Source organism: Drosophila obscura, unplaced genomic scaffold (genome assembly GCF_018151105.1).
Source record: "Drosophila obscura isolate BZ-5 IFL unplaced genomic scaffold, ASM1815110v1 contig_208, whole genome shotgun sequence".
Taxonomy (NCBI): Eukaryota; Metazoa; Arthropoda; class Insecta; order Diptera; family Drosophilidae; genus Drosophila; species Drosophila obscura.
The window spans coordinates 3,023,901-3,046,618 of record NW_024542799.1 but is presented as its reverse complement, the minus strand read 5'-3'; the positions used below and the strand labels follow the sequence as shown (position 1 = coordinate 3,046,618).

General features: G+C 44.6%; 3 protein-coding genes across 4 annotated transcripts; all 3 read left to right on the top strand.

Annotated features, from left to right (window-relative positions):
- The first annotated feature begins 547 nt into the window (after window positions 1–547).
- On the top strand, window positions 548–2,220 carry LOC111074753 (BTB/POZ domain-containing protein 9-like). Its single transcript, XM_041594153.1, has 4 exons — window positions 548–701; window positions 860–991; window positions 1,056–1,870; window positions 1,910–2,220. Exons 3-4 carry the CDS (start codon window positions 1,072–1,074, stop codon window positions 2,218–2,220), a joined length of 1,110 nt encoding a protein of 369 aa, XP_041450087.1. The 5' UTR covers window positions 548–701; window positions 860–991; window positions 1,056–1,071.
- A 993-nt stretch (window positions 2,221–3,213) lies between these two features.
- LOC111074771 (nose resistant to fluoxetine protein 6) lies at window positions 3,214–8,725 on the top strand. The gene is made up of 6 exons (XM_022367707.2): window positions 3,214–3,667; window positions 5,346–5,988; window positions 6,281–7,130; window positions 7,188–7,553; window positions 7,611–8,154; window positions 8,218–8,725. The coding sequence occupies exons 2-6, from the start codon at window positions 5,619–5,621 to the stop codon at window positions 8,359–8,361; spliced, it is 2,274 nt and encodes a 757-aa protein (XP_022223399.2). The 5' UTR covers window positions 3,214–3,667; window positions 5,346–5,618; the 3' UTR covers window positions 8,362–8,725.
- A 1,316-nt stretch (window positions 8,726–10,041) lies between these two features.
- Window positions 10,042–22,247, top strand: LOC111074774 (beta-1,3-galactosyltransferase 4). Of its 2 annotated transcripts, none has more exons than XM_022367709.2 (3): window positions 10,042–10,507; window positions 19,852–20,892; window positions 20,976–22,247. In XM_022367709.2, exons 2-3 carry the CDS (start codon window positions 19,945–19,947, stop codon window positions 21,411–21,413), a joined length of 1,386 nt encoding a protein of 461 aa, XP_022223401.2. In that variant the 5' UTR covers window positions 10,042–10,507; window positions 19,852–19,944; the 3' UTR covers window positions 21,414–22,247. The 2 variants fall into 2 exon arrangements, with proteins under 2 accessions (XP_022223401.2, XP_022223402.2); XM_022367710.2 differs by lacking the exon at window positions 10,042–10,507 and adding an exon at window positions 19,374–19,464.
- Window positions 22,248–22,718: the final 471 nt, after the last annotated feature.

Here is a 22,718-nt window from a genome sequence, read left to right as displayed (position 1 = left end):
GAGAGCAGCTGATCTTTTAGTGTTGAGTAGCACCGATCACATGGCTTTTGGCAGAGCGGTCTCTAGCGGAATTAATTGGTAACTAACAGCAAAGCTTTTGGCAGTTGTAAATTGAATTTAATGATAAGTCCAACTCTAGCATTTCAAATTAATATGATGGTATTCAAAAATAAAAATAAAAAAATAAAATACATATGTGCATAATTAAGCCGTCGGCAGTCCGTAGCGCCGCACCGTTCCGTTATTTCCATATAAACACTTAGAGTCGCCGATTTGTGAAGACAAAGAAAGGGAAACCCCATAAATAGATACATACATATGTACCTACACTACATACTTATACACCACACATACAAATCTAGAGAGACGAGTGAAGGGTACACAAATCAGAAGGTATGGTCACAATATGAAGCCGGCCTAATTATGCTGTTCAAATATATATGTATAAAAGCACCTAACTCGAGTGACCATACCTTGTTATAAGTAAAGCCTGAACAAAAGAAAACAAAATTCTCGCTCTCCAATACGTTAGGTCCCTCAAACACACAACACACAGATCGAAGGCCACTGGAAAAAAAGGTTGTGCTGACGCTGTTTTTTTACAGTCCGCTGAAGGCGAAAGAAATATCATTTTGAATTAAAAATTGAACGCGTTCGGTGTCGTCAGATTCGGGTTATTAAATATCCCTGCTATTTTGAACGTAAGTTGTCCGCGTACACAAAAAAAAAACTGCAAAAACTGCTGTACTTAAACTATAAAACTCCAAAGAACAAAGACCCCCAAAGAATCAATGGTATTTAAATTGATTTAAATAATTTAAAAAACGAATTAAAAAATGTAAATTTAATCGATGTTTAGATACAATATACCGATAGGTCGATATAGGACTCAATCGATGTATTGAAGCCGCTGCCACATTCAATTGAAAGCGTGGTTAAATACAAGCTGTGCGCATTAAGGAAGAAAACATCAAGAAAACGAGGAAATAAAGTAAGTTTATATACAAATAAATAATAAATAATACGTACATAGACATCATGCATTCCATGCACAGATATCCAGCTACGAAAATGAGCGCAAATGTAAACGAAGCGTCTTCCCCAGGTACCACGATGGGTACCAGCACCGACGACATCGATCTCGTGGTGCTGGATATGGGACGCCTCTGCATGAACGAACTCTACTCGGACGTGGAGTTCTTGGTAGAGGAGCAGCGGCTACCGGCCCACCGCAACATTCTGGCGGCGCGCAGTGAGTACTTCCGTGCCATGCTCTACGGGGACATGGCCGAATCAAAGGAGCGGGAAATTCGATTGGAGGTGCCAGTGGAAACATTTAAAATGATCATGCGCTATATTTACACGGGCACTCTGCCACTGTCCACACTGGCCGTGGAGGGCATTATAGGTGTGCTCGAATTGGCCCATCTGTACGGATTGCAGAACGTCGAAGCGGCCATAAAGAAACATCTGCAGCAGAATCTGGCCGTCAGCAACATCTGCATGATCCTGGATGAAGCGCGCCGATATAGTATGGACGAGCTGACCAAGGAATGCCTCAATTTTATGGACCGCCATCCGTCCGATCTGCTAAACCAAGAGTCCTTTGAAAGGCTGTCTAAGGAATCACTTGAGAAAGTCCTACAACGGGACACCTTCGTTGCTCCCGAAGTTGAAATCTTTAAGACTTTATGCAAATGGAGGCTCTTCAATCCGAGCGTGGACATCAAGACTGTGATCTCACACATACGTCTCCCGCTAATGACTTTCAAAGAGCTGGTGTATGTGGTGCGGCCCACTGGCTTATTCGAGCCGGACCAAATACTCAACGCCATTGATCAAAAATGTTCCGGAAATATTCTGCCCCACCGTTGCACCAAAGACTCTATAGAGTGTTATAGAGACTTTGGTTGCACCGTGCTGCCTGGGGAGGAAGTAATATTCCACGGGCGTTATAAGTATGTAACTAAATCGCATCTCGAAGAGGGGTCCGTAATCAACTGTATGACCGTGACTGTTTCTGGTGAAGGTAAATGGAAGGTATTTGTAAATAGCTCCGACATCTGGATCTTGGTGAATACTTTCGATTCGGGGCCCAAAGGACTCACGAAGGAAATCCACTTTAAGAAGCGTCCCGTAGGCAAAATTTCTATTTATAGAATTAATACAAGCTCGAATACACTACCTGAGGTGAAGATCATTCCCAAGTATACTGTGTAGTTCTGTGACTGTAACAGCAGCGACTCCTGGAGTGAGGGTCTGAGCTCTGGCTACCCTTTTAATATATATAATTTCTTATTATGATTAAGTTCAAGTTACTGTAGTCGTGTGAAGTTTCAGTGGAGTTAATTTTATAACGGAGCAGAGGCAGTCTTTCTTTTATTTTCTTTAGCCAGTTGCGGAGTTCAGTACGTTTAAAATATGTAACTATATTTTTAAGTTTTCTCGGCTATTTGTGGACGTGCCCACGCCGTTGTGTGACCGGCAGTATAATTTTTTTATATTTATCCTTTTCCACGATACCCCAATTTCGGGTGTATTCGTTTTCTCTGCCCTTTGCTGTGCGTGCTTTCAGCCCTATGCTGAAACTCGAAAGGCTCGAAATAATGCCCGAAAACCAGATGGCCTCCGACCTTAAAGACAACTCAGCTATAAAAAAAAATAAATGGTATAAATCCAATTAAAAATATATTTTAAGAGCGTACAAAATGTACCCACAAGTTAACCTACAGAATCCTGTAGTCAGTAATTAAGCGACGCAGTCAAATAAAATTAATCCAAACTTACGCAAATGTTGCACAAAGTCTTAAAATAAACCATGATCCCATCTTAAGCGGAACCCTCTTAAGAAACCACTAAAAAAAACTACCGTTTGATTAAAGCTTTTGAATAATGGAAGGCAAGGGCCAAAGAAAGAGCGGGAGCAAGGGTATGGATTTGCGTGTGCCGAAGTCGAATTGGATATTCGGCAACGAAAGTTCCAACAAGGGAGTCTCTCTCTCTCTCTCTCTCTCTCTCTCTCTCTATTTCTCTCTCTGCCTGTGCACCTTTTGTTGATCTTGAGACGGAATTCGAAATTCCAAATTGTTGATTTATCTCTGAGGTCTCCAGATCTCGGGTGCTGGCTGCTGCTGCGACTGCGCGTCGACAGCGCAGTCCACTCACAATTGACCAGCGGGCGACCAAGTTTATAAAACTTTGAGCCAAAATGCAGCCTCGCACAGTTGTTTCCAAAACGCCCGATGCACGCGTTGTTGTCGTATGTCCGTTGGCCCTCGTTGAAATTTAAGCGAAAATGAAATTCGGTTAACGTCAACGAAAAACGAGTTGCAGGGCCACAAAAAGAAGAAGCAAAAGGCAGAAGAAACAGAAGCGAAGAAACAGACAAGTGGCAGTGGCCGAGGCGAAGAGCTAATCTGTTGTGCAGTGCGTTTTATCAGCGGCAGCAGCAGCAGCAACAGCAACAGCAACAGAAACGAAAACGAAAGTCGAAACACGCGGATCTTTGCTCTCGTAATGTCTCAATAAAAAGCCAAAACAAAAAAAGAAGAAAAATCCATCTCAACTAGAGCCGGAATGTAGTTAAAAAGTGAAAATAAATCAGAGGCACAAAGTGCTCTCCCCAATTCCCCAAGCAACAAAAATAATCAAATACTATACAAAAAAAGTAAGTGTCTTGAGTGCCGGAGATTCTAATACGGGGAACAGTGCTCTCTCAGTGCAAATACAACATGTTAATTGATGGATTCTATGGGCAGGCAGCATCGCGAGTGGGCAGACAACAGCCAGTGTAAAATCAGCATCTCCACTCTCTCTCTCTCTGTCTCTGTCTCCCGACTCCACTCAACACTACACTCCTCTTCACACACCAATTCGTTATGTAAAATGCAGATCAAACATATTTCGAAATTCCCCCCGCAACTACTAAACAAAGTCCATCAATGGGCGTCTCAGATTATGCAAAAGCCAACTTAAAAGAGCGCCTCTGAGGAAAGCGCTAACTATGCAAATTCGTTTAAAAGATCTCAATTGAAACCGTAACCGTATACCGCACCCGTATACCGCACCCGTATACCGTAACCGTATACGAACCGAACCGAACCGGAGCACAACCAAAGCCAAAGCCAATGCCGGACCACTGTTCGCCTAATTCTTGAACCGCATTTTTTTTTTTTTTTTGATTACGCTCATTATTTAGTCAAAATAATAATAAACAATAAGCATTTGGGCATTATTACGTACTTGTGAGAGTGTGAATGAATGAGTGAGTGTGTGAATGAGTGAGTGAGTGAGTGCGTCTGTCAAAGCCAAAATTGAACAAGAAAGATAGATAAGTCGCAGACTTTGATACCCTTAAATATGAATTGTTCCTGAAATGATTAGAGAGTGTAGCAAAGATTCCTTCAAAGACTTTTGTGAGATTAGAATCGCATACAAAAATCCCATAACTGCATCTCTCTTCTCATCCTTTGCCCACATCCTACCCAAAAATCAACATACCCTCCCCGCCAAGGGAATACAAAACGAAAGGCCAGCAACAACACGCTACAGATTGTGTGTGGTCAGGCGGCGGCGGCGGCGGCGCTGTCCGAATAAATGGAACTGCCTCTGCCACAGCACGCGCTGCAGCAGCGTCGCGTCGCTGCCCGTGCTCCCTTTTACACATGCACGCAGGCGCTGTACTCCACTCACTCAATCACTCCCAATCATAACCCACTCAAAGGCAAACAACTCAAACGGCGCTGGCGTCGCTGGGCGACCAATCAATTGAACCTTAGTCCCGTGCCCGGGGGTCTCTCTGTACCGGGGGTGTATCGGGCCTCTCAGTGCCGTCGCGCTGCCAGCCGGAATTGGGTTGAGTTTTGTTTATCTTCTTTTGTGGCATTTCGAAAAAATAAAAACAACAACAACAACAACAAAACTTTTACTCCGCTGGAAGCCAATATACAATAACAATAAAATGCAAAATTATTAACGCATGTGTTAAATGTTAATTATTGCATAAGCAGGCATGTCTCCATCTCTCTCTCTTTGAGTCTTTGGTTAGCGCCAGCTAACCAGCATATGTGTGTAACCCCGAAGCGGGGTTTTACGACTATTTAACCGGTAAACGAACCTCCAAGCCGTATGCGTAATATTCTATGAAAACAGAGGTGTGAAGGCTTCAGCGTAATGTTCTAAGACAACAGAGGAGTGGACCAATAGAGAGATGGCGAGGAAAATGGCACAGAGAGGAAGGACGGGTAGAGGTGCAATGTGTGTCACTGGGAAAATACTCGTACTACTGCGAAAACGTGCTTACCGCTTTTGAATGGTTTTTTTTTTGTTTTGTTTTTGAACGAAAGTTTTAGCCCCCAAAATAAAAATATTCAATTGGCAAATCAATTAACAAATATCAATAACAAATAACAGTTAGCCCCTGTCAGTGGCAGGACGGGGTGAGAGGTGAAGTAAAGTGAAGTGACCTTCAAACAGCAATCAAATAGCCAAACAAAAAATAAACGTGGCCCAAATATCAGCCAAAGCCAACCAATAGTAATACCAACATCAAATAAGCCAAGTAATAAGCCAAGGTAACATCCAACCATACAATAAGTACCTTGGCAGCAGAGCACATCATGGAGATCAGGCGGCGCACCTCTATGCCATGGCTGGCACTGATGCTCTGGCTGTGGCTTGGAACAGGCACTGCCAAGGGCGACATCAGCAATCAGAGCTCTACACAAAACACACATTGGCAACAGCAGCAACAACAGCAGCAGCAGAGATATCAAAGTCATCTGAATGAATCGCATACTTTGCCAGAGGAACCAACACCAACGATATCGATTGTGAGCTCTCCCCATGAGATGCATTTGACACGCACCTCCGTCATCTTTGGACTGACCAAGGTGCCCGCCAACGACAGCCAAGTGAGTCCCAAATGCCAGGGACAGCTGCGGCAGGTGCAGCGAGGAATACTCACCAAACAGCCATGGGCCATGAAAGGTGAGTGAATGACTGAGTTTCCATGTGGAAAATTGTACTGAGATTCCATGCAAAACACTGGGCTTACCCTAAACATGAGGGTTCCCCTACTGTATTCATTAGAAGAGTGATCTTCAATGATCTTAAATCCGTGTACTCCCAGTAAATATAATTGACAAGTTGCATTACTCAGTTTCAAGTTCATTCCATTGCCCCAAGTTTTATTGCAGTTTACTCCTTTTCTCCTCTGCGATGTGCGATCTTTAGTTTTACCCATAAATCAACCGTTTTCTCCCCCCGTATCTCGTTGCAGTTCTCGATGCTTCTGGAACGAAACCGTCTGGCTTTGTGTATGGCCAGAACTACTGGCTGGGCAGTCGTGAGGCGTGTCGCGGGGTGCAACGACCCGTCGGTATTACCCTCTCGAAGAACTTCGAACGGGTGATGCACTATGGGATCATCACACAGCAGGCGCCCTTCGATATGGACTACCGTGTGATTTACCTGAGTCACAGCTCGCCCTGGCAGGTGGAGATCAAGCTGATGTCCGAGCAGATCATTCACATTGGCCTGTGCCTGCCCAGGGCCTGCAGCTCGGAGGAGGTGAAGCATCTGGCCCAGGAGTATGTGAGCGGTGGGATGTTCACCGAGAGCGAGATCTTCGACATTCGCCCCCAGGTGGTGTACATGAAGGATCTGCAGCTGAAGGAGGTTTTCTTTGAGCGCCCCAGTTTCCGCTTGCTGGTGGCCTGTGTTCTGGCCACGGGCGCCTTGATGCTCTGCGCCCAGCAGCTGACGGCAGCCATAAAGGCACCAACATCGACTGTCGATGATCCTGGGCTACTGGCGCCGGCCGAGTCCGAACTGTGGCGGGCACTCCACTCTATGCTCCAGTGGCGGCGACTGCAGAAGTTTGTCGAGTGCTTCGATGTGCCCACGAACTGGGCAAAGATCTTCGCGGTGCGGGAGAACAGCCCCACTGAGATACCGCTGATGAACGGGCTGCGGTCAGTGTGCGCCATCTGGATCATGGTCTTCCATGTCGTGTGGTTCATGTACTTTACGGTGCACAACAAGACGGTTCTTGTATCGTATGCGGAGCAGGCCTTCTTCCAATACGTCTCCTCGGCCCCGCTGCTTGTGGATGTCTTCTTTACCATCAGGTGAGGTCCTTGATAGTCTGTGAATACAGAAGATACTTATTTATGCCCCCGTTTTAGTGGCTTCCTGCAGACCTTTAACTTTTTGCGCAACTCCCAGCAGATGGAGGCAGTGCGGCAGAATAGCCTGCGGCAGAATCTGAAGCTCTTTGGCAAGCTACTGTTCCATCGGTACCTGCGCCTGGGCCCGCTCTATCTGGTAGTGATGGCCACCGTGGATCTGGTGTACGCCTACATTGGGGATGTCTCCATCTACCACATCAACGAGCGCTTCGATGAGATGTGCTCCAGGCACTGGTGGCGTAATCTCCTCTTCATCCAGAACCTCTTCGATCACAGGGATATGTGCGCCAACTGGAGCTGGTCCCTGGCCTGCGAGATGCAGTTCTTCGTGCTGGCCAATGGACTGCTATTCCTCCATGTGAAGTAAGTGATTGATTGGATGTTTGGGACTAAGGCATCGCTTTAACCTCTTTCTTGCAGGCATCCCAAGGTAACCAAAGCTCTGGTGGCCTCCGCCCTCGCCTCGACCATTGTCTGGTCCTATGGCATCGGTGTGAGCATCAAGTTTCAGCTGTCCTTCGATGCCGCCTTTGCCACTGGCACTGAGATCTACACGTCGCCCTTTGTGCGGGTCCTTCCCTACATTCTGGGCGCCATCACAGCCTGGTGCCTCATGGAGCGACGCCTCCAGGTGGAGCTGAGCGAGTCCCGCGAGCGTCTGTACTGGCACTTCGCGCTGCTGGTCTTCTTCGGGTGCATCTACTCGACGGTGAGGCGGGATCTGGGCCCCCTGATGGCCATCACGCTATTTGTCATGGGCCGCCTGTTCTTCTCGCTGAGCGTCTGCTGGATGATAGCGGGCAGTGCCGGTGGGCGAGGTGTCTGGTGGTCACGCCTGCTGGAGGCCAAGGGCTTCCAGCATGTCAGTAGGCTGTCGTACGCCATTTATCTGCTCAATCCGTTGGTCATAGCCCTCTTCTACAGCCTCACCAGCTCCAGCACGCATGCGGATCCCTTCATGCTGGTAAGTGTTGATGGTTTTTGTGAAGGATCGCCACTGATCTCCAATGAATGATCTCGTTTCCAGTGCGTTGTGACCTGCGGCTTTGCTGTCATCTGTTACCTGGCTTCGATTCTCTTCTCGTTGGCTTTCGAGCTGCCGTACAGCAATCTATCCAGCCTGCTGCTGCGGCGAGACAGAGCCAGCACCAGCAAGCCGAAAGACGCCTAATAGATGCTAGCCCTTAAGTTAGATCGTTAAGGTCAACGCACACGCCTCCATCATCTGACAATTGTGATCGCTTTCATGTACAACTAAACTACTCATCATAATCGAAAACCTTAGTGTCTTAGTCTCTTGTCTTAGTCAAACGTATACCATAATAGGTACTATCTATACATATATATATATATATCTCGTAAATCGTACAGCGTACATCGTTCATGGGTGGCCAACATACTTAATACATATTTGTACGATTACTAACGCACTAGCTTTAGAATACATCCAGAACGTTATACGTATTATATCTATATCTTAATATACAATACTCGTATACGTATATTTTATGATCAGCCCATTAGATATACATATACTCTGCTTGCCACGTTACCCTTGGGTCACTTATTCAGCAACTCCTTTCTGATGGACTTTCCTGCGCCCTCAGTGTCATATGGACCATATGACCTGGATCTTTGAAGCTGTCGGTGCTTTAGATTTGCTCAATTGCCATTTGGTTGTCGTGGCCCTTGTAGGACGCTGATTGAGCGGAGATACAGCTGATTTTTTTGCACTTCGTTGGCGCTGCGTACGGGGTCCGGTCTGCCCCGGGTGGATGCGTCAATGCACTAGACCACCACGGCACCATCTTGGCAAAGGTGCTCATGCAACAGTCCTGTCATTATCGTTCTAGTTTGTGTTATGTTATCGTAAGCCTTCAGGGCAGGGACGAACACTTCCCACTCATCCAAGCTACTTTTATCCACATAGACTCATGGAACAGTCCCGGCTGCTGCTGCTATTCCCTTCACTGCTGTCAGCTAAAAAGGTAAAAATTAAATTATAAAACAAATGGAACGCTTTCTCGGAATCTGTTTACGTTCTTCCCAAAAGGATCCCACAGATTCCAGGTGATGTCCTAGCCATGACTGAGAATAACTGCTGTACTTTCCGGAAGGTGAGATTCAGTGGTTCCATCCTGCTGAATGCTGAATGTGTTGATTGGTTTTATTGTTTTCTTTACCTTAATAATTTATTGTACTTTTGAAAACAGCTGGGCTGCTGCAGCCCAGCATATCGATATTTGTTTGCCATCCCTAGTGTGGTATATGTCTATATGAGGTAAGGTCAGCGCGCTCCAACGAGCGTGAGTCGTAACACATGCTGCAATATGCTCCCGAAAAAAAGGGGCACGCACAAATATTTTCTTCAAATACCATGTATTGACAGGCAGAAACTTTCTTGGCGCAGAACTTTCTCCATTTCCCATATAATGGGAAACATATCGATGTGCCGGCCAAACAGGGCTATCGAGGCACGACCACCTTATCGATATTTGCATGCCATCGCTTTCTTTGCCTGCTCTCTTTTTACTTGACTTGACGCAAACGAAAAAGAGAGCGGGAAAGAGAGGTTGAATTTATTGGTCCGCGCGGTTGCTGCTGTCGTGCCGCGGGCGTTTTTTGTTTTTGTTAGAATATTCAAAAAGAAGAAACAATAAACGGTATTTTAGTGCAATATCAAACTCGTATCGTATTGAGAAACGTTTAGTGAAATTTAGCAACAAATTAGCGACGTGCAAAAGAACAGTGCGAAGGTGCGAAAAATTCCACGTACAGCATCCTTTTAGCTGCTGCTTCTTCTCATCATCTTGTGCATTCCTTTTCGCCTGCGTTTGCGTGAGTGTGTGTGTGTGTGTCCTCCAGCTTGGATGTAGGCATGCTCCCGCCTACCCCACCCTATCAAGCCGCAAGAAATCGTAAATTATTTTAGTGCTGCCAATAAATTGATGCCAAAATCCAAATCGGAACTCGCGCGCGTGTGACCTGCTGTTCTCGGTCGGTGGGTAACCAACGGCGTTTCAGTTAACTGTTACTTACGGTTACAGTAACTCTCTCTCTACCCCAAACTTGTGTGGTGCGCGTGTCGTGTGAATTTTCACAATTAATTAAAAATGCAAACAGCCTGAGGAGCAACAACAACAAAAACAGCACCCCTGTGCTCTCAATTTGAATTTCGTTCTTGTCTCTGGCGTGTCCTTGCCGCATATGCGTGTGTGTGTATATACATGTGTGTGAAACTGAGAGGATTACAACTGAATTTGATGTGCCAACAAGAGGAGAGAGAAGAACAGCCGTTTAAAACAACAGCAACAAAGGTAAGTGTCTGATTTTAATTAAGTAATCAGTGGAGCCGCTCTCTGGCGCTCTGCTGCTGCTTTTTGCCTGCCCCTCTCTCTGACCAAAATTGAGCAACACCTTTTGTTTATCCACGTACCGACTAGTACTTAAGGCGTTTCTTATCACACGACCCCGACGCCTGTCGAGCATCATCGAAGGCCCATTGTTGTTGCGTGTCCGTCCCCGCGGTCGTCTCTCTTTAGTTTCACTCTCTCTCGCTCTTCTTTGGCCCCATCGTTTATTGTTGTTGCTACTGCTGCTGCTGCTGCGCTTCTTTGGTGGAATTTGTTCTCCGGCTTGCTATTTCCCTTACTTTTAACTTTGGCACCGGCTAGCGCGCCCTCTCCCTCTCTTCTGCTCTTTTCTTCTTTTTTTGTGTTTGTTTTTTTTTGCATGTGGCTGTCGTCGTCACAGGCGTCGCATGGATTGACCTTGAACAAGTTCAGGCACGGTGGCACGCATGCTTATTCTTGTTGTCTCTGTGGGCTCTGACTGTTCCTTGGCCTTGTCTGCAGCTGCCTTTGGCCCAGCTCCACGGTAACACCCACTGTATTATGCCCCACTCTCCACTCTCTCGATCGCCCACTTAGCCAGGCGGTAAATGACGGCACTGTGGAGTGTGTTTGCTTCGGTCCACATATGTTTATGTGTATGGCGTCTGCGTGTGTATTTATCATTCACTCCTCAATATGCCACAATTTTAATCAATTTGTGTGTGTCTGTGTGTGTGTGTGTGTGTGCCTTATATATTTGCACTAAAAACGCTAAAAATGTCTATCACATGGTCTCTGGCACCTAAATAAAGCTTTGCTTTTTTCTGGTTTACAGCAGCTTCCGCGTTAAGCTCACACTCTCTCTCTCTCTCTTTCGCTATCTCTCGCACTCACACTCACACTCGCTCTCTTATTATATTTTGGAATTTGTTCACTTAATCCCCTGCTTTTGCCTCTGCTTTGGCTACTGCTCTTCTTCTGCCACTGCCACTAATTCTGCTTCTGCTCTTCTTCGCATTCTTATGCTCTTCGGGCCCACCCCACTGATATCTGGCCAAACGGTGGGACCACTAGACGGCGGCAGTTTTATTAGCGCGTACAGGTACAGTGACCCCTGCGCGTACCAGCCGCTCGACAGCACGTCTGCCTACGTCACAGGCCTAAGCTTGGGCTTTCTCTTTTGCCGCCTTATGATGCAGCCGGCTTTGGGCGTCATCTTAAACGAACACTTAAATACCCTGCCCGACACTTGTTCACACTTTATCTGGGTGAACTTTCAAAAAAGTGCCCGTACAGAATGCCCGAAAGAAAGCAAGAAATGACACTGCTCTCAGGAGCACCAAAGAAACGGAACAATCGACCAGCAAAGCCACTCAAAGCTCTCTTACTATTCCTATTTATTCTCTCCTCGCAATGAAAGAAAGAGCACCGAATTGCTAGGGTATTACAAATTCGACAACGCTAGCTTTAATTTACATTTCTCTTTTGAAATGGGAACGTTGCTTTGCTACGACTTTAAATTTCTATAAAAGCTTAATCAGCAATTAGCACTAGACGACTAGACGACGGACAGCCAGCGGAAAAATTCTAAATATAGACGATAATGAAAGTGACCCTGTGATTTATGATAGCCCTAAGACCCAATCCTTCAGAAAACGTTTTTAACGCACAGAAATATAATCAAATTCCAATTTTCAAGCACTTAATGGAGTGCACGCTCAATGGATTTTTGCCACCGTATCGAAATAATGCCCCACATTAAAAGTTTTCAATAGAAAAGGCCAGAAATATATGAAAATTTACCGAGAATTTCTTATTTAATGTAAATAAACAAAATTTGTTTAGCAGTTTGTTCCAACAAGGCATTATACAAGTATAATCAGTGTATACTTGTATAATGATTTTTAATGGTACAAGTAAGAACAAACTGCTGAATGGTACAAGTGAGAATAAACTGCTAAACAAACTTTGTTTATTTAAATTAAATAAGAAATTCTCGGTAAATTTTTTATATTTCTGGACCTTTCTATTCTCACCTTAAACGTTTTGGCTCATAGAAAACTTTGTAAAAACATTTGGAAAATGTAACTTAATATAGCATAGTAAAATAGCAATATAGCATCATTTTTGCTTGGAAAGAGTATCCAAAATTTTGGTACCCTAAAAGCTAGTTTCCTTCTTATGTTCTTTTGATGGTTTCTGCACTTCTCAGCAGTTTCATCAAGAATTCTATTACTTCGATAAAAAAAAAGCATATATGTACATATGTACATGCATGCATACACATATTATTACATTTATGTATATTTTGATATCTGAACATTTTAATTTCTGGGAGCGACTGTGAGTCATCCATCGCTTGGAAGCCAACTTTTTATTTCGCAATCACTTCTCTGCCGCCGACTGTCAGACAGGCACTTATTTCCATATTGTTTTTATTTAATTTTCCTTTCTTTATGGAGGAGATACACAAATATTTGAGGCCCCAATCCCGTGTTCCGTTTCCCCCCTGTTTTCTCTCTTCCCCCCAGGAAGGTGCGTGCATGGAACTCGTTTTGGCCGGGGGTTCAGCGGCAGACTGGACTCTGGTCATTGACTGCGACTGCGACTGCGGGACTGGATCCGTGAAAAAACTTGTAATTAAATTTTCATTCGCTGCTCAAGGAAAAGGAAAAGTTAAGGTATTCATAAATTATTTAGCGTGTGCCAGGGAGCGACCGAGCAGCAACCAGCGACCAACCCCGGACGTACATACCCTGGATAAACTTGTCCACTTGGGTGTGGCCTTCCTTTATCATCATCGTCCACTTTCATCATCATCCCTCACTTTTGTTGACTTTTGTTGTATATTTTGCATTTTCCCTCCTATTTTCCCTGTGCTTTTTAATTGGCAATTTATTGTGGCGCCACCAGTTGGGGTTTTGTCATTGAAAAAGTCCCGTAAGTCCGTCAGTCAGTCTGTCAATCTTTTGCTCTTCTCTCTCCTCTTCCTTCAATCAAGTGAAATGCATTTGTGACTAGAGTATTCCTCACCCACTGCTGTTCCTGCTGCTGCCTCTATTTCTCTCTGATGCCCCTCCCTGCTGCCACTCTTTTCCTTCTGTTCATAGACAGGACACCGCATGGCCTGAGCCTTGCTTGGGGCATCCGTTTGTGTGGGGTTTATGAGTTCTTTATGGAAACAGAACACACACAAGAGAACCATAAGGAATCCACAGAGCAAGAGTTAATTATGTTTTTTGTGGGGCGTACACAGAAAGAAAAATCGATAAAATGACAGGACTGATTTTTTACCTCAGATTAATATTAAATTTTTCTCAAAGGAGCAGATCTCGAAGAAGCTTTTACAGTACAATTTCATGATACATCTGGGATCTAATCATCTACCGACTGTCTTTCCCATTTCCTTTTAATCAATTCCCGAAATTTCTTACAGTGTATGGCCAGACCAGAACGGATCCAGTCGTTGGATTTTGGGGCAGATTGCATCCGTTGTTGTCTGTTTTGTGGGGGATCAGTGTTGTGGGATGTTTAACAAGTTTGCATCTTATTGCATTGCCATCCACCCACACACACACACACACATAGAGTACACACACAAAAACATAGAGTACACACAGATACACTCGCTAAATATCTATACGTCTGGCATCGTTATTTATGTAGCATTTCCATCCAACGAGAGCCGCATAATGGGAATGGCAGGGGGATTCCCGTGTTTCCCTTTTCCGTCTGTCATTTTTCACAGCATGCTGTTGGCAGCCTGGGCCTCGCGTCTGGGTATTTCCTCTCTTTTTCCCCCGATTTCCCTCTTAATCTGCGGCAGAGGACTCCTTTAAACCGCAGCCAAATCTGCCGCTCTGCTGACTCACATTTTTCGAGAGTACACTCCCACAGCCCGACATCTGGGACATGTCTGGATATTTTTTATATATATATATATTTACATACATATTTGTGGCATGCACGATGGCATTTGTGTGTGGCAACATGTGGGAGACATTTGTCTCGCCGTCGCCATTCTCGGCCTAATGGTTGCACTCTTGACTCTCCATTCCGAGGACGGGGTAGCGACAGGATGTTAAGTGGGCCTTTGAATGGGGCACTCACTTGAGATCTTGAGCCTCTGACACATATATTCCTTTGCTCCATAGATAGTCAACCATTCATTTCAACGCTGCTGCTGCTGCTGCAATTGCCGTGACCATTTGTTCAACATTTGTATATGTGTATACATATATATAGAACCACAAACAATACCCCCGCATCATCCCAATAACAAAACCGTTGTTCCCCGCCCGCCCATATGTGATGCATTGAATTCAAATGAATTGTAATTGTTTAATTGTTAAACGTTTCAATGATGATTGGGGGGTGATGGTGATTATTCATAATTGCATGAGAATCTCTCTCGGAACAAATGAAAGATTTTAGGAAGTGCAATGCTTAATTATAGTCACATCTAAAGCAAAGATTCCACTTGATTCTGGATTATAGTTGATTTATGAGCAATAAGGCAGGCCAGGCCAGATGACATTTAATTGAAATTCCAGTTCATATCTGATGGGAGCCAACCTCGGATCTCTTTCCAATTCAATCAATATTTGCGTACATCCTCCATCGCTTTCTTCTACATAGTTATATAGAAATGGTGATCAGCAATACTATAGAATAAGTAGATAATAGATAATAAGTAAATAAGCAGCCGATAAGAACAATGATTATAGCAAGCAGTTTTGGATATATGTATATGTATATTAAGTAAATACATATTACCAGTTTTATTCAAGCCGAGGCTTTAGCCAGCGGCAGTGAAAGACTTATTTTTGTATTATCTGGCTCAGTTGAAATTGAGAATAAATCTAAAATACAGATACGAAATAGGAAAAATGATATGCTTAAAATTGCCCCCCAGCTTGGGCAGCGCTGCCCGTGCAGCGGTCCCCAATTCTGCCGCCTTGAGCAGACGCTGTTGATGACCGGCGGATGTTTATGTAACATAGTAATACGATGCCGCCCAAATACTTTAGGGCGGTATCAGCGTTCTTCCAATTTGGAATTCCTCTGATACCCTGCAGCTGGTTGGGATTGTTAACTTATCTATTTCTATGCATTTTAAATTAAATTTCTACTTAATATCAAAGTTAAAACCTAACTGATTTATAATGCAAGAAAAATAGTTGATTTCCACAATAAATGGAAGGGGAAATGCAATTCCAATTACCAATTCCCCCAACCGGTTTTACAGTCATTCGAGCCAATGTTGGCAATAACTTAAGAGCGTAAGAGCTTATAAAAGCCATCTGAAAGCCAGACACAGCCACCACAATATTGCAACTAATTTCCACCACACATCGCAATTGCAAAATATCATCATTATCAATGGCTAAATGGGTAGTATTGCTTGCTGGGTATATTGGATGCTGAATGCGTATACGTAATGCGATACTAGGGGGCCTGAGTGGCACAACAATTTGCAATTTGTTGTCATTGTATTTTGTAGTTTGTTTATTTTTGTGTGAGATTTTTGCACACTGTTTCTGTTCTGGTCTGTTCCGATTCGCTTTCTGCTAATTGCCGAGGCGCTTGTAAACTGCCTTTCAGAGCCACTCGAACGTAGTATCTCTCACGTAAATACAGATACTATAGATTCATATATGTATTCCAGTAATATTTGTAAACACATACATATGTATCTGTATCTGTTTATGTGTGGTGGGGTCAGCACCTGGCACTTTTCGTGGCTGGAATTGATAGCAATTACCATACGAAAAAGCCACTTGAAATATCATCACTCAACCCATTCCCCAGTCCCCAGTCCCCATATGAAAGTCTGCCCCCTGCCATACAGTTGTACGAATATATTTACTATATCTCTGCTTTGGCGGGGGGAGGGGAGGGAGAAATTGCATTGTATCTAAAGTGAGAGACAACCTGACAGGCATTCAAAGTGTTTTTGGGCAGCAGCCAAAAGTTTTCGCGCTGCCTGCCATTCAATTGAAAGCCACATGGGGCAGGGGCATCTACTTGCTGCTGCACGTCTGCTGCTAGTGCTGCTTCTGCTGCCTGGTGTGTGCAGTGTCTGTAACTAATCAAAAGCCTCGATAAACAATAGAAGACCGACTGCAGGCAGACGATACCTTTGTTGCTGCTTTTGTTGCCGGCTGCTTCTTCTGCCTTTTCGACCGCGATAAAATTTAACCTTCGACTTGAAAAACGTTGTTTTTGGGCCTGTTGTTTGTTGGCTGTTGGCATTTTATCGACTGCAAAATGCCAGCAAATGGCAGACGTACCACAGACCCCCCCACAGACCCTTGGCTGACACACCATTTGGATGCCCCTCTACACCACAGACCCTGCCCCTTTTCCCACTGTGTCTGGTCTCGTTTTGGGAGGCCTAAAGAGTACTTCTGCGAGAGAGAGTTGGCAGGAAAATAAGGGACATTTGAAACAGATTGAAGCGAGATTTACATGGCAGTAGCATAGGAACAAAATTATCACAAGATTAGATATGATATTGATGCATTTTAAAGCAGTTGAAGAATTCTAAGGAAATTCCCTGGTCTTAAGCGCACAATCAGTGGGATAAATGTATCTTTTTGTAGATTATAATATGGGTCCCTTTGTAGTTTGTTCCTTTAATGAAAGGCTTTGTATCCTTATTTCTCTATAAAACAACTCTTGTGGCAACCTTCGCACCTCTTAGTCGCAGAAGTCTACAGCAGAAGTTTATTATTGCATTTGCCCCAACGCCCTTGGAAGTTGCAGTTTTGCTTTTGAGTTCTTTTAAGCCATGGCGATGGCCCTGGAAGAACGAGCGAGCGAGCGCTGGCAAAGGTCAAAGGTTCAGCAGTAATTAGTTTTGTTTTTTTTTTTTGCATAGCCTGAGGCAGGTCTCATCCATCACTACACTGCCGTACTTCGCTTCGCACTCCACTCTGGCGTACTCTATGCGATATAGAACCCTGATCACTGAGCCCTGCTGCTGCTGCTGCTGTTGAACCATTGCGTGCTTAGGGGCAACCCTCCCAACAGAAGTTGCACGCCCAACAGCAGCAAGAGAAGGGGCAGGAGCAACACCAGGAGAGGCAGGAGAAGAAGGAGCACCAGGACTGTGTCCGAGGGGTAGAGTACTCGTAGTAGTAACAACCCTTTTACATTATTAACCATGTCTGTATGAAATTATTATTGGACTCTGGCGAACACCGAACGAATTTACATGAATATAAAATGTTTATTAACGTTTCGTGTTTAGACCAGACCGTTGACGTTTCGCTCTTTTTTGCTACTTTAATACCCGCGTTCCAGTGGCTGTTTTATGCCCCATTTCGAAGCCCCATGCTTTATGGGGTTTTGAGCGTTCTGCTCCTGATATTTTGGAAAGACTAATCTAATCGCAGCTAATCGAACTTCCCTCCGTTCTACCCCCTTATCTAATCGTTGGACTGACATTCGACATTTATCAATAGAGGGCTCCCCTGTTCTGGTGCAAGAAAAACTGTGGTAGCACCACGTGCTGCCTGCCCATGGACATTGCACATTTCAATTATGTGGCAAGGCACCAAGAAGGTGCTGCACCGCAGCACTTTTTTGTTGCAACTACGTGACTGGGGGTAGGAGAAGTCTTTTGTCTCTGCCTCCGGCTATGGAGTGGAGTGCAGTGCAGTGCAGTGACAGGAACTGGGGAGCTGGTGGAGCAGTCTATCTACGGACATGTGCACGAGTGCGTCTTCCGGTTGCCTTTAAAATACATATACGTACAAAATATACGTATCGTACGTGCACCATAAAAGTGGGTAAAGAAAACCTTAAATAATGAATTAAATTATGACAGGAGAAGGTTCAATGGACTTTGTAGATAGGCAAGTGACACCTTTGTGTCTGATGGTATATTATATATTGATTGAGTAAATATTTTTTCGCTGATTTTGCTTCTATTTGAATGTAGATTTGATTCCTACAAAGGTTTCCGCCATAAATCAGACCAACAGACGAACAAAGTGCATTGCAAATCATGTCCATGAACGTTTGCGATAGATATTTAATGGTACAACAGAGCTTTGAACTGAACAAACGATTGCACTTACTGAAGCAATAAATGTTGTATTGCTTCACCTTTTCTATGGTATCATATGATATTCAGGGATTATCAATCCAACGCAACAGTTGCATTATTCCATGAATGTGAAGTGAAATATTTAGATGACAATTTGGTAGTTGATAGTCGGTAGCTGCTATTATAAATGCTATTATCGAGTGCACACACTACACTAATTTAAAATAATAAATAACCGATGGGTGTGCGCACTCGTATGCTGCCTACTCGCTCATTCACATCGTTAGACAGACATCGTGGACATCTCATTTGTCACCTTAAATCAATATTTTTTAATTTTTGGCCTCATCTATCATACATCTACAAACATAGATAAATGTTTCTTTACTTCATATAGGGTTTATAATCTTTGGGTACGAAGCAATTTTAAAGAACACTAACCGCTTCGATTGCAAGCACTTAAAATCCATGTTTCTATGCAGCAGTTAATGCCACTGCTGTACCGATAAGGAAACACTCTCTTCTTCGCTCGCCCTCTCCAATCAGGGTAATCTACGAATCCGACGTCATCGGCATCGACATTGATTCAGATTCCTGAAACCAAAACGATAACAAAGTTGCTGATTATTGCTTGTTTTTTCTTTCTTTTTTCCTGGTAGCAATGCTTTTGCTATCAACCGCCAGCAATAAATCAATAATTTCTAGTTATCTGCGTTTCGATTGCCCCGAATTCACGCTTCAATTTCAACTTTCGATTATTGCCATAAAGGTGGCCTTTTTTGTTCGCTTTACAGTTGAGCTTGTGACCCGCAAGGGAATCCATCAGGTGTGCGGTCTCCCTGGGCGTGTTCCTTCTCTGTGTGCTCCTGAATTAATTATGCCTCAGGTGCGTTTGTTGTGTGCGGTTAGGTGCTACCGCACTACTGAGTACCGAGTGCATCGATTCCATGACGTCCTCAAATATTGTTCTTAAGGGGATGACCCTCTAAATGGCGGGTGGTGGTCATCCGCTGACAGAGGTCAGCCGCTGCTCGAGTGCGACCTGTTGACACTCGTGTGTAGCTCGTAACTTGCAAGCGAAAGCAATTTAGGAAATTGAAGTGCCTCGAAGTAGCGCATGGCGCCAATCAATTATACTAATTGCTGATTCCATTATCGCATTTGCTGCTATCTGCAGCTGAGCTGGGGCTTCCTTTGGGGGGATGGACAATTCTATTTTTTTTTGTGTTATTAACCGAAAAACCTTTTTGCCATTCTACCTATGCCATTGCAGTCGCCACTCGGAGTACCAATTAAATGGCAAAGCCACGCAGAAAACGCTTCCGTTTGAGTCTGTGTCTACGTCGTTACAGCAAGCACAAGATCCATGCCACAACAGAAGCAGCAGCAACAGCATCAATACCGCAACAGCAACAGGAGCTACAGGAGCAGTAGCAGCAGCAGCAGCAGCAACAGCAATAGCATGATGGATAAGCGATCCCTCTGCCTGCTGGTCATCTGCGTGAATCTCTGTCTCGTGATCTGGCTGGTGAGCGTGCAGCAGCCCCTGATGCTGGAGACAGAGGCCCCTGCCTCAGCAGTAGCCTTCTCAGGAGGGGAGAAGGATATGGATGGGAGCAGCGGAACAGAGGAGTCGTCGCCGCCGCCACGAAGTGCCAATGGAAGAGTCGGGAGAGAGAGCAGGAGCTGGAGCAGCAAACCAAACCAAATACACGACCCTAGTCGCATCCCTAGTAATAACGATAGCTTAGATCTAAATCTGACAGTCCAGCCTGTGGCACCGCGGACAACCGTAACCCAGCAATCCACCAATCTGATGGATCTGCCCAATTTCTCGTATCTGATGAATCAGCCGCCCTGCGATGCCCATGTCCAGGCCCTGATACTCGTGCACACAGCCCCCTTCAACCACCAGAAGCGGTCACTCATCCGACAGACGTGGGCCGAGCGAAAGTACATCGAGCGGACGCCCCTGCGAGTGATCTTCCTGCTGGCGGACGTGTGGTACGAGCGGCCCAGCTGGCAGCATTTCCTCGAGAAGGAGAACGCCAAAAACGGAGATATGGTGCAGGGGAACTTCAAGGACGACTACCGCAACATGACCTACAAGCATGTGATGGCCCTCAAGTGGTTCAACGAGAACTGTCCCCAGGCCCAGCTGCTGGTCAAGGTGGACGACGATGTGTACATGAATACGCCGCAGTTGGTCAAGTACTTGAAGGATCCCACACGGCCAGAGCATGCCATGCTGCTGGAGACCGATCTGCTGCTCTGCAGGCCCGTCAATGCCCCAAGGGTTAAGCGATCCTATCGCGTGAGTACAGGAGGAGGAGATGCATATCCCTTTTTGGGACAGATTCCAGTTTCCAGATTCCTAATTTGAGTTTATTTTTCCAGTCCAAGTGGCGGGTCACGTACAAGGAGTATCCGCATCGATATTATCCGGACTATTGTCCAGGATTTGCCATCGTCTACGCCCCAGAGGTGGCGCGGCGGCTGTTCAAGGCCGCACAAAAGGCCAACTACTTTTGGGTGGACGATGCCCTCATCACGGGCGTCCTGGCCACGGAGACGCACACAAAGATCACCAGCCTGCAGCATGTGATTGGCAAAACGGACACCATGCAGCTGATTGCCGGACAGATTGGCTTCGATCACAAGGAGTTCCTCTTTGCCTTCCATGGCATCCAGCCGCACATGTGCCACAGCCTGTGGGATCTCACTGTGGAGAGTAACTACACATTGGAGGCATCTGCCTCATCACCTGCTTCTTCCTCCTCCTCCCCTGCGCTCAGTGCAAGTACCTCTGCTGCCATGAGCACGGGTCTTAGTTAGTTTTAATTGCGCTTAATTAATTACTTTATGGCTGTTCAGTTTTTAGGGTTTCCTTTGTAAGTCTTTAAGTTTTATTAATTATAATAGTGGATTAGTTAAATGTTTAGGTAGCATTTTTTCATGGAAGTAGGAGCAGTAGGAGGAGGAGGAGGAGAATAAACAAAAGAAGCCGAACAAACGTCAAGTGAAACCACCACCCAACCACCTGCCTACAATCATTCGTATCATACGAGTATAAGCTAAGCGATTATACAGATATAGTCAAACGCAAGGGAGTGCTGTGGCCGTGGCCGTGGCCATGCCGTCTCCTGGTGATAAGAAGCCACTCTCGGACAAGTCGGAACAGCAACAGAAACAGCAGCTGAAAAGCAACCACAAAATGCGATTACCTTAAGCACAACAACTCTATTTAAGTCGTAAGAAGACGAATAAAACAAATATACCATATAGTACTTAACAAAACACCATAAAGAACAGAGCAGATTCTCTGGCAGTGTTTAAAGTTTGAATCATGAATCATCCCAGCCCAAAACCAAATAATGAATGAATGAGGTGAACCGAATGTGACGTACAGAATACTCTCGATACGGGGGGTGAGGGAGAACGAGGAGCGAGATGCGAAGCGAAGTGAATCGATGCTTTAACTATTTTTTCTATTGTGTAAACATTTTTATAGCCCATCATCTCTTGCGCTCTCTCTCTATATATATATAAATAATATCGATAGGAGCTGATTAATATACACCATAAATTAAATAGAATAAACAAAATACAGTACAGTAAAGATAACATAAGAGGGAACACATGTGTGCGATTATCAAAAACAAAAACAAACAGAAAACACAGCAAACAGAATACAACAAAGCATTGCAAATGAAAGAACGAAAAATGTAACAAATGAAATTTATAAATATGTAATGTGAAAAAATTAAATTAAATGTTCAAGTTTGTCAGAAATTATATTGAAAAATCATTACAAAATACAAATAATACGAAAAATTCAGTCAAAGGTTTGTTTTCTATATGTGAATTTCCCATTTGAATGCACTGCTTGCATGTAACCGCCAGCAAGCAGGCCGTTTTCCTCATTTAGAATTTTAATGCATTGTAACAGCCAGCAAGCAGGCTACAGTGTGAGAGACAGGGACAACTATATGATCCGACACTAAATGGCATAGCAGCCAGCATTGGTCAGGCCATAGATATTCAAATGTTGGCGGGAACATGGGACAATGGGAATAACAATTCTGTAAATATGTGAGGAGGCTTAACATACATTTTACACATATTTACATACCTTTGTCA

Coding starts and splice junctions, on each gene's coding strand:
- LOC111074753 (XM_041594153.1), top strand. CDS start 1,072: ATGAGCGCAAATGTAAACGAAGCGTCTTCCCCAGGTACCACGATGGGT. Junction 1,871..1,909: donor CGGAAATATTCTGCCCCACC/GTTGCACCAAAG, acceptor ATAGAGACTTTG/GTTGCACCGTGCTGCCTGGG.
- LOC111074771 (XM_022367707.2), top strand. CDS start 5,619: ATGGAGATCAGGCGGCGCACCTCTATGCCATGGCTGGCACTGATGCTC. Junction 5,989..6,280: donor ACAGCCATGGGCCATGAAAG/GTGAGTGAATGA, acceptor ATCTCGTTGCAG/TTCTCGATGCTTCTGGAACG. Junction 7,554..7,610: donor CTGCTATTCCTCCATGTGAA/GTAAGTGATTGA, acceptor TCTTTCTTGCAG/GCATCCCAAGGTAACCAAAG.
- LOC111074774 (XM_022367709.2), top strand. CDS start 19,945: ATGCCACAACAGAAGCAGCAGCAACAGCATCAATACCGCAACAGCAAC. Junction 20,893..20,975: donor GGGTTAAGCGATCCTATCGC/GTGAGTACAGGA, acceptor TTATTTTTCCAG/TCCAAGTGGCGGGTCACGTA.